This window comes from Neolamprologus multifasciatus, chromosome 1, assembly GCF_963576455.1.
Source record: "Neolamprologus multifasciatus chromosome 1, fNeoMul1.2, whole genome shotgun sequence".
Taxonomy (NCBI): Eukaryota; Metazoa; Chordata; class Actinopteri; order Cichliformes; family Cichlidae; genus Neolamprologus; species Neolamprologus multifasciatus.
In genome coordinates, this window is record NC_140439.1 from 33,318,676 (window position 1) to 33,332,598 (window position 13,923).

The window sequence follows — 13,923 nt, forward strand, 5'->3', positions numbered from 1 at the left end:
CCACTTCTCACGTGTACACCACTTTGCGTTGGTCTTTCATGTGGAATTCCAATAAAATTGATTCCTGTTTGTGACTGTAATGTGACAAAATGTGGAAAAGTTCAAGGGGGCCGAATACTTTTTTCAAGCCACTGTATTTTCTGGAAAACAGAAGAACAGAAGAAATCTGACCTCAGAGGCTAGAATATGAGGCTTACTTAAAAGTTTCACTCACCAAACAAAGAAAGAATTAAATAAATAACAATAGGAGACGAAGACCAACAAGAAGAGAGTTACAGTAGTCAGTGTTGGACATAACCAAGGTGTGAACAAGGATGGCAATGGGGAGTGAAAAACTGTTACATTTAGACAAGTTGGATTTGATGCCAATGAGGAGAACTACCGTTTTATCGATAAAGCTATTTGAGAAGATGACAGCAGGTGTGATAGTGGTAGTAGGTTTAGTAGACAGGTAGAGGTGGATACCATCAGCACAACAATGGAAAATAAGAATTAATTTATCTATGACATGACCAAGATAAAGTATATAGATGATAAATAAAAGAGGCCCCAGGGCAGATCCCTGGGGCACTCCAGGAGCAATTAGAATTGAGTGGGTTTTGAAATTTGAGTTAAATGAATTGAGTGCAGCTGAAGAGATACGATTTAAACCAATTTAAGGCTGTATCTGTGACGATAGAAGCCTTTGTCTGCGAAGTAGTGTTCAAGACCACAGAGTGGAAACACAAGATCACTACTCAGTGTAAGGTTTATGCCACAGCTGCAATTAACAGTACTGGTAATTACTAAAATCATTTTTTTTTATGTTTCTGGAATGGTTAACCCATCATATGCCCAAGCACTTTTATCAAAATCATATTATGATATGATATATTGTGATATATAATTATTATTGTTATCCCCTAATTGTTATCTACTAATTTTTCAAATATAGTGTTTTTTTAAAAGAAAAGAAAAACAGTAAAGCACATTATTACGTTTTGATTAAGATGCCATATTAGTTATTTATTTACAGTGATGAACAGAAAAAACATGTTTGACTGTTATGCTTGATTAATTTCTGACTCCCAAGTTTGAATTTTCCTAATAAATAATATCACTTTTAGTTTTTATAGATTTCTATTTTTTCTATAGTTTTCCTATATTTTATTTCTATATTTTTCTTCTGTATTGTTTTTATGGCAGGTGGTTAAATTTGTTAAGCACTGTAAGCGTCAGTAAAACATTGATTAAATATTTTGTCTCATCACCACCCCGCCATGCTGTATAATTTTTGGGTCACATTTAGTTTACTTATGCAATGTTCAATTGGAAATCTTTTTTGTTGTTGTTGTTTTTTAACTGTGCCACTAATTGTAAATTTTTCCAGCATCAGCTCGATGTTTAAAATGTAAATGTTATGACAGTTTGTTGATTTCATGTTTATGTCTTGTAAGCACATTAATTCAAAGTGCTGCACAAATATTTGTCGATGTTACACATATTTAATACTGGAGAGTTAATCACATTCTGGAGCCTTGCACAGTTTATATTTACCTACATGTCGCTCAGTTGAAGCGCTCGTCTTAATCGTCTTAGCAGAAATTAAGGACTGCATGTGTTGCCCAAGGACACATCAGTAATCTGCAGGGCTACTGAATGCATTGGTTGCTCATGGATAAAATCTCTCGGACCTCTGCTATGAATTGCAGTATCCCACTCATGAGAATAAAGCACTCTCACAGGCTATGGTATATTGTAATTAGGTTTATTTTGGGCTCACATAAAATATAGAGGGCCCACAGAGGTCACCTCACGATGACAACACTGATGCTTTGACAAGTGCTGTTAGGAAAATAAACAATGCCACAGGAAAGGATTTTAAATATAGCTAAATTCATTTCTACTGAAAGAGGTGGACACAGTTCAGACCAGCATGGTTTAAAGCTGTATTATACTTTTACTAGCTGTTATAAAGATTGCTGTTGCTGTAGGGTGTTTTCAGCAGCATTTTTCACTTAATATACGCCACTGCATGCTCATACAGCAGTATCTTGTCAACCACAAAGTAGCCCTGTCCTAAAGTACCCTGCTTTATTGCTGATTTTAATCTAGATGTAACCATTTGTTATAAACAAGACATGTTTATTAAATGAACCATTAAATTAGAATTTGACACAAAAACTCATAAGAAAATGTGTTTACTTAGGTCAAAAATCAAGGGAGTACTAAGATGATTTATTATACATATAGACTTCTTTTTACAGCCACAGGTATCAGACCTTACTAAGTTAAAGCAAATGTGGAAGGTGTTTGATGCGCCGATCTGTTATAAATGCACATAATAAGCTAGTTTATAACTTCGCTAGACATGGGAATGTTTGGAGGATCCACTTCAGCAGATATATCCACTGTGCTATCAATTCCTTCTGTTTCTGTTATTTCTGTTTTTTCCATCTGTTTTGTGAAGCACTTTTACAATTCATGATCAACTAAATTGTACAAGCTGGAGCTTATCTCAGCTGTCATTGGGTGATAGGTAAGCAGTGTTGGGGAGTAACGGAATACATGTACCGTTACGTATTTAAAATACAAGATATGAGTAACTGTATTCCGTTACAGTTACCGTTTAAAAAGGTGGTATTTAGAATACAGTTACTTTGTTGGAATAAATGGATTACACGGCGGTACTTCCCTGTTTCATATTGTGGCGGGTCAGGCCTGTTTGGGTTTTGTTTGACAGCTACGTTCTGTTGTTCCAGGCGGCAGCGTTACGGTTGCCATGGTTACAGGGTGACGCTCTCTCTCTGCGTGTTTCCTGGGTGAGAGAGGCCTTTTCGCTGTTCTTGTGCTAAGCTAATAGGCAGAATGCTACAGGCATAGCTCTAAAGAATGTAGCATCATAGGCAGTGTAGTCCGTGCTGCAGGGAGAATGGACTGCCATACACGTTATGTGTCTGTGAGCGAGGGAGGGAGAAAAGGAAAAGTACGAGCTGTCATCGAGCAAAAACGGGAGCTGGAAGCATGTAAATATAATAATAACCACTGCAGCCAAGAAGAGTGCCTGACGAGCCCAGTTGTAAGTAAGCTATTAAGACTCGACTGTACACCGTGTTCGTGTTTTCCTCCAAAAACGATAAGTTCCATTGGAGCAGCCTTTCATCGCCTCTCTCTGTCTCTCGCTAGCAAAGTTGACCCAGACAACAAAGTAAAGCTAGTTTTCGGCTACGAGCCCGACACAGAACCCACCGTATTAGCCAGAGGTCCCTTTACTGCGGTTCGGAGCCGCGGACCTTCAGTAACAGTAATAAATCACAGCAATAGTACATTCATGTAGTTGTAAACAGCATGATAAGTAATCCAAAGTATTCAGAATACGTTACTCTCATTGAGTAACGTAACAGAATACGTTACAGAATACATTTTGTGGCATGTATTCTGTATTCTGTAATGGAATACATTTTAAAAGTAACCTTCCCAACACTGTAGGTAAGGTATGCTCTGGACATGTCGCCGCTTTCACAAGGCTTAGACCAAGAAGCATTATTCACGCTCACATTCACGCTCACTTAACCTAACATGCATGTCTTAGGACTATGGGAAGAGGGAGAACCCACACAGGCACAAGGAGAGAACATAGAAACTCCCTAGCCCTAGCCAGCCAGTGGGTTTGAAGCAAGAACCATCTTGCTGTGAAGCAAAGGTACTAAACCAGTGCAACCCATGTCACTTCTATCTTGTATCTTGTTTGGATTCGGTATGGTTAAAAAAGTAAACACGATCCCACCTCTTTGTATTGATGTGCTCGTTTTCACCAAGACATACTGTAATACATGCAAAATAATTGACGCTACACGTCTTCGAAAACAGAGCAGAAGAATACTGATTGAAAAGAGAACATAACTAGGGTGGGTTTTAATTACAGTCATCACGTTTATAGTGCACGGGATTAATGATATCTTGGCTGTGACTAATTGAGCCTGTTTTGGCCTGAACATGTGATGAAGACAATAGCTTCAATTCTCCTCACAAAGCAGCAACCAGTTGACTGTCTGATGGCTTGGGCTTTGAGCAGACCTGTCTGACACAGACATCAATGAGGTCGGTCTTCTGAGGCTAAGCACAGGCATAATAATTAATCTTCTTTGACATCATCATCCTCAGAGTCACCTAGCAACTGTCCACCTGCATTAACAAGAGCACAATAGAGGCCTGTCATGGACTGCCTGAAGTGGGGGTGTTCAGTGGTTGCAATCCAAATGCCTCCATGTAGGAACAGTATTTTACCGGAGGCTAAAATAACATGATCAACACTAGCTTTTTTGGTTGTTTTTTTTTTAAACTTGTCAAACAGCATTTTATAGATCGTTGGATTGGAAACGTAATAGAATTTCAAAATATATTTGGGACAGGCTTTTTCAAGACACACATTAATTAACACATCTCTGGTGAGATTTTGATGTTAGCTCAAATTGTTTGCATCTTAATTATCACTGTGGGTCTGAACCTCACACTCATTTATTTATATTACACCATAAGTGAGAATAAAAAGGGAAAGAAGCATGAATATTCATTCACCTGTTCTTCTTTTATGTGTTCTACACCTCTTCTATCTTTTTTTAGTCCCGTACCACTGCACAGCAATTATTTTTAGCGGGAGAAATGGAGGAAGAGGTGAGAAGGTTACAATCATTTATTTGTTTTCGGTCTTGTGTAAGCAAATCCATCTTCTCGAAAGAAGATTAAAGTGAAGGCAGGATTTAAATAACTTTCATTAAATGTTGATGGGCTCGATTAGCTCAACCAAACACCTAACTAGATAAAGACACCAGTAATGTCAACATTTTTAAAGCAGTCTACACACTAAAAAGACAAAAGTGTGTGCACCCAGGAACTTACACACATACTCAGATGCCAAAAAGTCAGCTTGTATGACAGCATAGTCCAACCAGTATTTTTCCGCCTCAGTAACAGGTATGATTAAGTTCTCAAATGAAAAATGCTGCATTTTTAGTTTCCATATTATGAACCGCTACTTGCTGTCTCTCTCTGTCTCTCCCACACACACAGATTTAAGCCTAACAGCAGTCATCTGCAGTAGAAAAGAGACCAAGCTGCCTATCAGTCGATGACTGGAAATTGCAAATGGCAGCGTGTTCAGGTAAAATACTGTGAGTGAGTTCCTCAACGTGTTTACTCCTGGAAAATTGGGGAATAACAGGCTGTCATATGGTGACACATCAGCCTTTGTTAAAGAAATTACTTTGCTCTTCGCCCAGCTCTCTGATGCTCGGCCTCCTGGACAAATTGTCCATTTGGCGAGTGCAGACTAAATGGAACCGCGTCTTCGGCATGCCGCTCTACCGAAGCACAAAGAACCCGGGGCAGATAGGAATCCAATTATCCAAAGCAAATAATGGATGTCTCATTTAAGATGTGCAGCAGTTGCGACAGTAATGGCAATGCCACAATTTTCCTGAAGCCAGCCTCTATCAATTGCATCATCTGCTGTTTAACACTAAGTCATCTACAGCCATACAGCCGACTACAAGCTGTCAAACGTCACGTAACATAATGAATCTTTTCATGGCACGGGAAACATGGTCTCAAAGATGGAGTGTTTACTCACATGGTGCTTAGGTGCGGGTTCTGAGCAAACGCTCGAGGCTGGATAGACTTCAGGTTACAATTCATGATAGTTCTGAAATGAAAAGAGATCAAATACAGATCAAACCGTGTGGAAACCTGCGAAAAAAGACATTTGTTTTTTCCTAGTATGCTCACATGCAACTGTATGCAGTCCATTTCAAGTCATTTTGCATGTTTTATTACCACAGCAGTGCACTGTAACAAGTAGGGTTCTAGCTTTTCCAGTTTTTCATATTTAAACATTTATCTGTATTCTGGCACACCCCGCAGAGCTGACAGCCAAGTGAAAATTCACTTTGATGCGCCATTTGATGAAAGATTTGTGAACTTGTGTGTCTTTACTTTGAAATGACTTAAACTTCTGGTTAGAACATGCATTTCCTCCTTGTGTTAACAGTCAAATTAAACTAATACTCATTTTGCTGCGGACCCAGTGGATTCTTCACGACGACTCTAAGAATTCCCAGCGTCCCAGTTTGGAAACCGCTGTTCTGGGCTACAATGGTAATGACTTCTAATCTTGTAATCACAGATGTCTCTTTCCAAAGACGTCACTGACGTCTTCAGTGAGCGCCTCATAACGCTGTGTGCTGATTACAACCAGCTGTTGGCGCCAATTACCTTCTACAAGCTTGATCGTGCCTCTGTGGTGTTTGGCGAGGATGCGGTGATTCATTGCCCACAAGTTCCCAAAGAGGGGCTCTGGGACCTCAGAGGGTCCTTCGAAGAGTTTAGGAGAATTCCTTACAAATAGATTCCCTCACAAAAAATGAACAGCAATATTTCAACTTCTATTTCATATCCATTAAATCAGCACAACCATATACACAGATGACTGTACTGCTTTTGCTTTTGTCCTCCCAGCAGTAATGACTGCAGCAAAGGCATTTATACTCAACACAATTATCTCCTTAAACAGCAGTGAATTAAATGGAGACATTACAGGTGAATGGGGTAAACATTCACCTAATGGATATCACCAGGAAACTTCCCCAGTCGATTGCTTAGGTGAAAATGATGTTTTGTATTAGATTCTTTTCTGAATGTATTTATGTTTAAATATGCAAACAAGATATTATCTAAAACTGATTACATATTTTTTGCAGAATGTAAATCTGTAAGTGAGATAAAGTTTGATCTAAAGGTTTCTACAAAGTAAATTTTGGGGTGTCACTATCAAAAGGCAGAAAAAGCAGATTTTCACCATGTAATCTGGAAAGCTGGGTTTGCACCTGTGTCACTCAAGCGGTGATTTGTGGCTCAAAGTATGAAGAAAAGAATGTTGAGATAGTATGATCGAAAATTCTGGAACACAAAAGATTTCACATATTTTTAAGGGGAAAAACCCACAATTTTCGAGCGAATTTTTCACCAAAGATATAGTAAATGGACTGGCACTCGTATAGCACTTCTCTACTCTCACTGAGCACTCAGAGTACTTTTTACTACGAGCCACATTCACCTGTTCAGTGCTTTATTCTATGCCTTTGAGTAGTGAATGTGGATGGGAAGAAAAACTCCAAAGTAACCAGTGTATAAAAAGCATGTGTGTCACCTTAAAGTTTGCTAGATTTGAAATTTTCAGCTTTCAGCACACTAAAACATTTCATTACATGAAAAATAATGCTGCAGGATCATTTTTGTTTTCATTTATTATATATATATATTTTTTTATCACTTAATTTAACAAAACCAAACTAAATGAAAGGCAGTAAGAGCTGACCAAAACATTTAACCTATATGGGCAAGAGTACTGGACCACCTCGACATTACACCAGCAGAAGCTGCTCAGCCAAAGAAACCTATACCATGAAGTTCTCAGCACACACATTTTTTTGCTGATGTTTATGGCAGAGGTGGTCTGTAAGTACAGCGTTAGTTACTTTTTCACACTATTCACTTCAGTAAACAGCAACCCCATTGTGTAACTTTATGTGGCTTTGTGGCTTAGTTAGGTGTTTCCTAAATGCATCCACTTTACAAAATTACCACTTACAACCTATTGTGTAATAGGGGAAGACATTTCACAAACAGACTTGGTGCAATGATGGTATTACAGTACTACGCTTGAATTCATTAAGCTCTTTAGAATGATCCATTCTTTCACAAAGCCTTAAGCAGACTGCATAGCTAAGTGCTGGATTTTGTGTACTTGTGGCAATGGGACTGATGTCACCTGAATTAAAAAAAAATAAAAGGCATGCTATTTTCCATGAAGTGTATAAATTATGGGTGCTTTAAACCTAGTCTGAACATGTAACTGTCAGCACTGCTACCTTTGTGACATTTATGAGGCAGCTAGAAATCTACTGTAAGGTGTAGATGCCTGTGGAAGATGCAAAGTAACAACTGCATTTGCAGAGTCTGGTAAATGCAGTAAACATTACACCAGTGCTGTTTTTATCATATTTGCTACATTTTGACATTCATTATTCAATCATTTCTGAAACAGCAGGAACTGTAGCTTTTAGCAAGCACTTCTCGTATATTGAGCTAATTTCCTGCCGAAACAAACAAAAAATTTTATAGATTCCTGACTATTCACTAACAAACCCAAAGTGGTCTTCAAAATGAAAGCATGAATAATCCGGATTATACTGAGGCTAACACTAAATAATGAAAAAGTGCAAACAAAGTAAAGCATGGTTTATTTTTCAGATTCTTCCTGATTCTTTTCAGATTCTATTGACAGTAAACATTACACCAATGCTGTTTTTATCATATTTGCTACATTGCAGAATAATCCGGATTATACTGAGGCTAACACTATGGTAGCTAAATAATGAAAAAGTGCAAACAAAGTAAAGCTTGGTTTATTTTTCAGATTCTTCCAGATTCTATTGACAGCATCTTAACCAGCATCATTAACTCATCACCTGAAATGATTTTCAATATAAAGCGAGTCTTGTTAAAAGTTAAATGGTGAAGTTTCTTCAGTTTATGGTGTACTGACAATGTGTCGGCATACAGCCAATAACTGCATTCAGACACTTTAGTAATCCATACTACACCCAACAACTGAACTTAGTGAAAGCAAACAGACTATTATTATGTAATGTCAATATAGTTTCTTAAAGCACAACCTCAAAACCTATGGCAGGATCAGTGGATTCATCCATTCATTTTCTTAACTGCTTATCCACATCGAGGGGCAACAGTTTAGCTTTCATGGGGTGAGGAGTCGGCTACACCCTGGACAGGTTGCCACCTCATAATCAATAAATTCCATTAGTGCTTCCGGTAGCAAAGCAGATCATCTGTTGGAAAGAGACAGCCTAAATACGGCATTCATCATGTCGTGTTCAAACTGCTGTGAAGAAATCACTAGTCAGGTGGGACCAAGAAAAAGATTAAAGAGTCCATCTGAAATCTTTGCTTTGGTCTGAGTCCAAATTTAAGACTTTTAGGTCAAAACCATCAGGTCCTTCCCACCATGAAGCATAGGAGCTCAACTGAGATAGTCTGAGGTGAGGTGGACTGCAAATTAAAAAGCAGCCAACAACGGATTTGCATATGTGGGCAGAAAAATAACGCAGGTGATGAGCTCACGAGGCTGGTTAACAAAATGAAAAGTTGGCAGAAGGCTTCTATAGAGTATTTTGATGTCAGCCTTTCAAAAAGTTCACCCACTCAGCTGCACTAAATATAAAATTACATTATTTGGATAATATTCTGCCCTCACAACATTTAATAACACTTAAAAACATAACTGCTGCTGTGGTGAGTGAATTGTTTCGAACAAATCCTCAACATAAAACAGCAGAAAGATTACGTTAAAATCCACAATACTTGTTTTTCCTTTGTATGATATTTGTTGTACCTGTAAGATAAGCTTGTTTCTGAAGCGTGGTTTCTTTGAAATATGGTGTGCATTGGTTCGATAGGGACATTTTGTACAGTACGTGCAAAATGAATAGCACTCATTTGTTAATGCTGCTTTCATTTTGAAGACCACTTTGGGTTTGTTAGTGAATAGTCAGGAATCTATAAAAATTTTTGTTTGTTTCGGCAGGAAATTAGCTCCATATACGAGAAGTACTTGCTAAAAGCTACAGTTCCTGCTGTTTCAGAAATGATTGAATAATGAATGTCAAAAGCCTTATAAAGTAAATGAATCCACTCAATTACATGAAACTACAGTGTTCACTGTGCTACAACAAAACTCATTTCAGTTATTTTATTCTACTCTGTAGTCTACTTTTAGTTTATTTATAGGTAAGTAAATGTAAGAATATAAATGTATATATATTGAATATAAGTGTGCTGAGGAATACAAGCAGCTTCATGTGCTTTAGAGAAGTTTTTTTTTTCTCATTTTATTCAAATAAAGATGGTGATGATGAGGTCACATGCAAAATACGATGATGGAAGGTATGCCATAGTGACTTTTTCCCTTCTTATCCCGCACACCATTAACAGCCCCTTAAGGCAGCATCGCGACAGCGTTCCCTGTGAAGACTCAACTCCAGGTGGGGAGGAGCCAGTGTCCCTAGACAAGGCAGCAGGAGAGAAGCAGTGGTAATGAGAAAAATGCTAATTTAGCCGTGGAGATATTGCACTTGGCCTCCCTGATAAGGGATCAAGGGGATCAGGGGAGAGGCCAGCTCTGACTTTGGAGGGCAAAGGAGAATGCGATTCTCTGTAGAGTGGGGAAAAAATGAAGAGCAATAGGAGGCTGGGGAGTGGAAGAGGTGAGAGAAATTAAAGGATGTGGCCTCATAGTGCATGGTTGCAAAGCAGGAAAAGAGCGTAGCATTGCTTTAATATGTGAAGAGATGAGAATAAAAAAAAAACAAAAAACCCACAATGCTACAGCAGGGACTCCTAATTCAATTTTCCCTGCTGCTTTTTAGCATTATTTGATCAGTGGCTAAGCAAAGCGAAGGGGATGTTCCACCAGCGTGTGACTGTCAAGAATTAAAAGCTTGTTTAAACATCTGCTAGTGTTAGGATCAGGAAGACACCCCTCACCCATGCTTCTCTCTAACACTCTGCCCCCAAAGAAGTATGTGACATTTAATCCAGATGCTGCAACTTGGGATCTGAGGTGAATTACTGCACTGATCGCTAGGAGGAAACCGCGGCCTCTCTGCAGTAGCAGGCGGGCAACCTGATGGAAAACAGGGATTAACAGCGGTGCAGTTTCTACTGTGCTTTTCCAGATCTGCAACACAGCAGGACTAAAATACATTGAAGTGTCTCTCACCCCACTGTCACAACCACCACCACCACAGATAACAGCATCAACACTCACAGCTTCTGTAGTCCAGTGTAGAGCTCCATATCGACGTCTCTCAGAGTCTGCAATCCTGTCCAGTTCTCTATATGTCTGTAAACAGTGAGAAAGAGAATTGTAAATGAGACATTCCGGTTCATCCTAGAAGAAAGGAAAAACAAACCAGGACACATGACAGAAGAAAACTCTTTTTTTATAGTCCCAAGATGCAAATTAACAAGCTGTGTATTGTCAAAAGTTTTCTGAATCCATATTCATTTAAACTGCAATTATTGGAACAGTTCTGACAGAGCGCTCTCTGCTGCCCTCTGATAGATTTAATTGCCAGGAGGCAGCTTCTGAACCTTAATCTCTGTGAGGGGAAGTGTGAGGGGGACACAGCAAATAAACACAGCAGATGACTTTACTTCTGCTAATACTATCACAGTCCCAGGGGATGTCTATGTGGCGGGATAAAAGGAGAAGCTGGTGGCTTTAAATTAGCTTCAGGAAAAAAAAAACAGCATTTATAAATGATTTGTTTGTTAGGGTTTCAATTGAGCTGGGGGAAATGAGGAGATGAAGGAGAGGACATGGCAAAGGTTTTATTGCTTTGTGTCAGAGTAAAGAAAATAAGATTGGAAGCTCATGGGAACTTTGGTTAATGTCACAGATTTGAAATTTGACATTTAAGCTAAGGAAGTGGTGAAAATATGAAAACTGGCTTGAGCTACGTCCGTATACAGTTCAGACACATGGAGTCGTGTTAAAAAACACAGCATTGAAGCACAACACAATCATGCAGTCTAAACCCAAGACTTGTGTGCTCACATAGCAGCTTGTATTTTATGACAACAGCAGGAAAATAACATTCCTGCAATTGTTTTTTGGCAAAACCTGAGCTTCAGTATATCTTGTGGGTCTTGTGCATCTGGTGTACAATTATGATGCAGCATCTAAGACATTCTGTTTATTTGAGCCCTGTGCTCCGGGGTGCACCACCTGATTTTTGTGGCGGGGAGGATACAGATCTGCCAAATGCAACCAGCACTGCTGGTACCCTGCTGTGCATGACTTTATTGATGGCTAACTGGGTTGCCAGCTTTTTTTTTTTTTTTTTGGCTGCCAGATGGGAGCAGTAGGCAATGAAATCACGAGTGACACTGTTGTGTGATATTTCTACAGTAAATGAGCGTTTATATTACAGACAGAATATGTATAATTCTGATGTTAATACAGAATAGGGCAAGGAATATCAAAGAGGAGATGGGAAATTTCAGATATTAATGCAAACAGGTTAAATGGATAAGTTCTCTCTGTCGCATCTACATGTTGTCACACTAGGCTCCTGCTGTTCTGATCCACATTGTACAGCCAGAAAAATACATATACTTGACACATGGTTACGTCTAATTCACTCCGTAATGTGGTAATAATAAGATGGTACTTAAATTGTCCAATAACCACCAATAAAATGAAATAATAATAACTTCTAAACTGTAGCAGTTTAGCATTAATCATGAGACACAGCTGTGCTAATCATCCATCACTGGAAGAGCAACTGTAAAATTGTAAAAATTATTTTTTTACTCAAACTTGCATAATAACCTTTTCAGTTATCAGAATTTGTTCTTACACAATTATTACACATTCTATGGAATAATTTAATTCATTTGAATTAATATAAATTTTCTATAGTCCAATCCCTCAATGGGAGTGATCATTGATCAATCTATCCGCTTCTCTTTGATATCCTACTAGCAATAATAGCTAGCAGGCTAACTAGTATCAGTAAACTAACACAAACATGGATACATTTTTTTACAAACTCATCAAATGCTGTCTTTCATTCTCCTCTTTTATCCACACAGATAATTATGTTATACTGATCAGATAAATACTAAAAAGTCATTGGAGCTCCTCAGTGAATGTGCCGGAATTACTGAAGGAAGAAGAGAACAATGGTTAATATCCACATAATTGCAGGGCTAATTAATTATTCTTTTCCAGCATCTGGCCAGAACATGTGTCTACAGCTGGTTTTCAATCTGTCTTGAAAGCATAAATTCATTACATTTAAAACAATGTAACCAAACAGCACTATATAAAGAAAGGAGAAAACCTTAATAGTCTGACAGCATTAGAGTGCAGTAGAGGGTGCTAACAGACACAGTGGGGGTATTGATGTGTTATGTAGGCTTACTGATATTATACACCGTCACTTATTCATAGATACTATCATGTAGACATTCATAATATAGCTGCCGAGGCACTAAAAGCTGACCACTGAGTGTAAATGTGACAGCACTGCTGAAAACGTGTGGCAGCTGTAAGTGCTTCACGCCGGCAGAGTCACGCTGTTGATGTTCAGATTAGCGCTGAACTGGGGGCAGCTGATTCTAAAGGCAGAGAGCTGACTCATTAATGTGACCTGCAAGCAGCAGAGATGGATTCCCCTCGCAAGGCTTTGCATGGTCACAGTACTGCTGTGTTACCCCAGAGACAGGAACAGAGAGCAGGTTTGGAGGGAGGTAAGTACAAATAATGTGCTCTCGTGTGATATTTGGTGGGGATCTTCCAAAAAACTAAATGATATTACAGCGTGATCTGGACATCTTATAAAGACGCTGATGTGACGTTAGGAATGTTAAGCATTTGATCTTCCGTAATTTCCATAAATGTCGATTGGGGTTGGGGTCAGGTTAGTTGCCACTGGTTGAATTGCTACCTCTCCTTGGTCAGGGTGCAGTCACTTCAATGCAGTTGTCAAACATGGATTTTTCAGGGTGGTTTTCCATTTGTACTGTAAAATGCTGGCATCTATTATCTCATTCCAAGTGTTTCCTGTTGTTTCCCCTTGACACCCCATTAGTCTGGCAGGTTTTTCTTAAGAAATGTTACGTCTCTGATGATGAAGTTGCTTTTCTTTGCCTCAGTGAACAAAGCCTGATGAATTCAGGTTATCAGAGAAAAGCTTCAAGCCAGCAATAATTTGACAGTAATCAATCTGAATAATTTTACAAAAGCTTAACTTCTGAAACTTTCAATTAGTTCCGATGCCACGTTCACTATCCCAGTGG

At 38.8% G+C, this 13,923-nt stretch overlaps 1 protein-coding gene across 2 annotated transcripts in view; it reads right to left on the bottom strand.

Annotated features, from left to right (window-relative positions):
• The window catches only part of ntrk3b (neurotrophic tyrosine kinase, receptor, type 3b), a 246,509-nt gene that overhangs the window by 192,259 nt on the left and 40,327 nt on the right, over positions 1-13,923 (bottom strand). For both annotated transcript variants that reach the window (XM_085135813.1, XM_085135735.1), the window contains exons 2-3: positions 10,883-10,957; positions 5,609-5,680 (exon numbers count right to left, since the gene is read on the bottom strand). In XM_085135813.1, the coding sequence (XP_084991939.1) occupies positions 5,609-5,680; positions 10,883-10,957 (147 nt within the window). The remainder of the gene's footprint in view (positions 1-5,608; positions 5,681-10,882; positions 10,958-13,923) is intronic.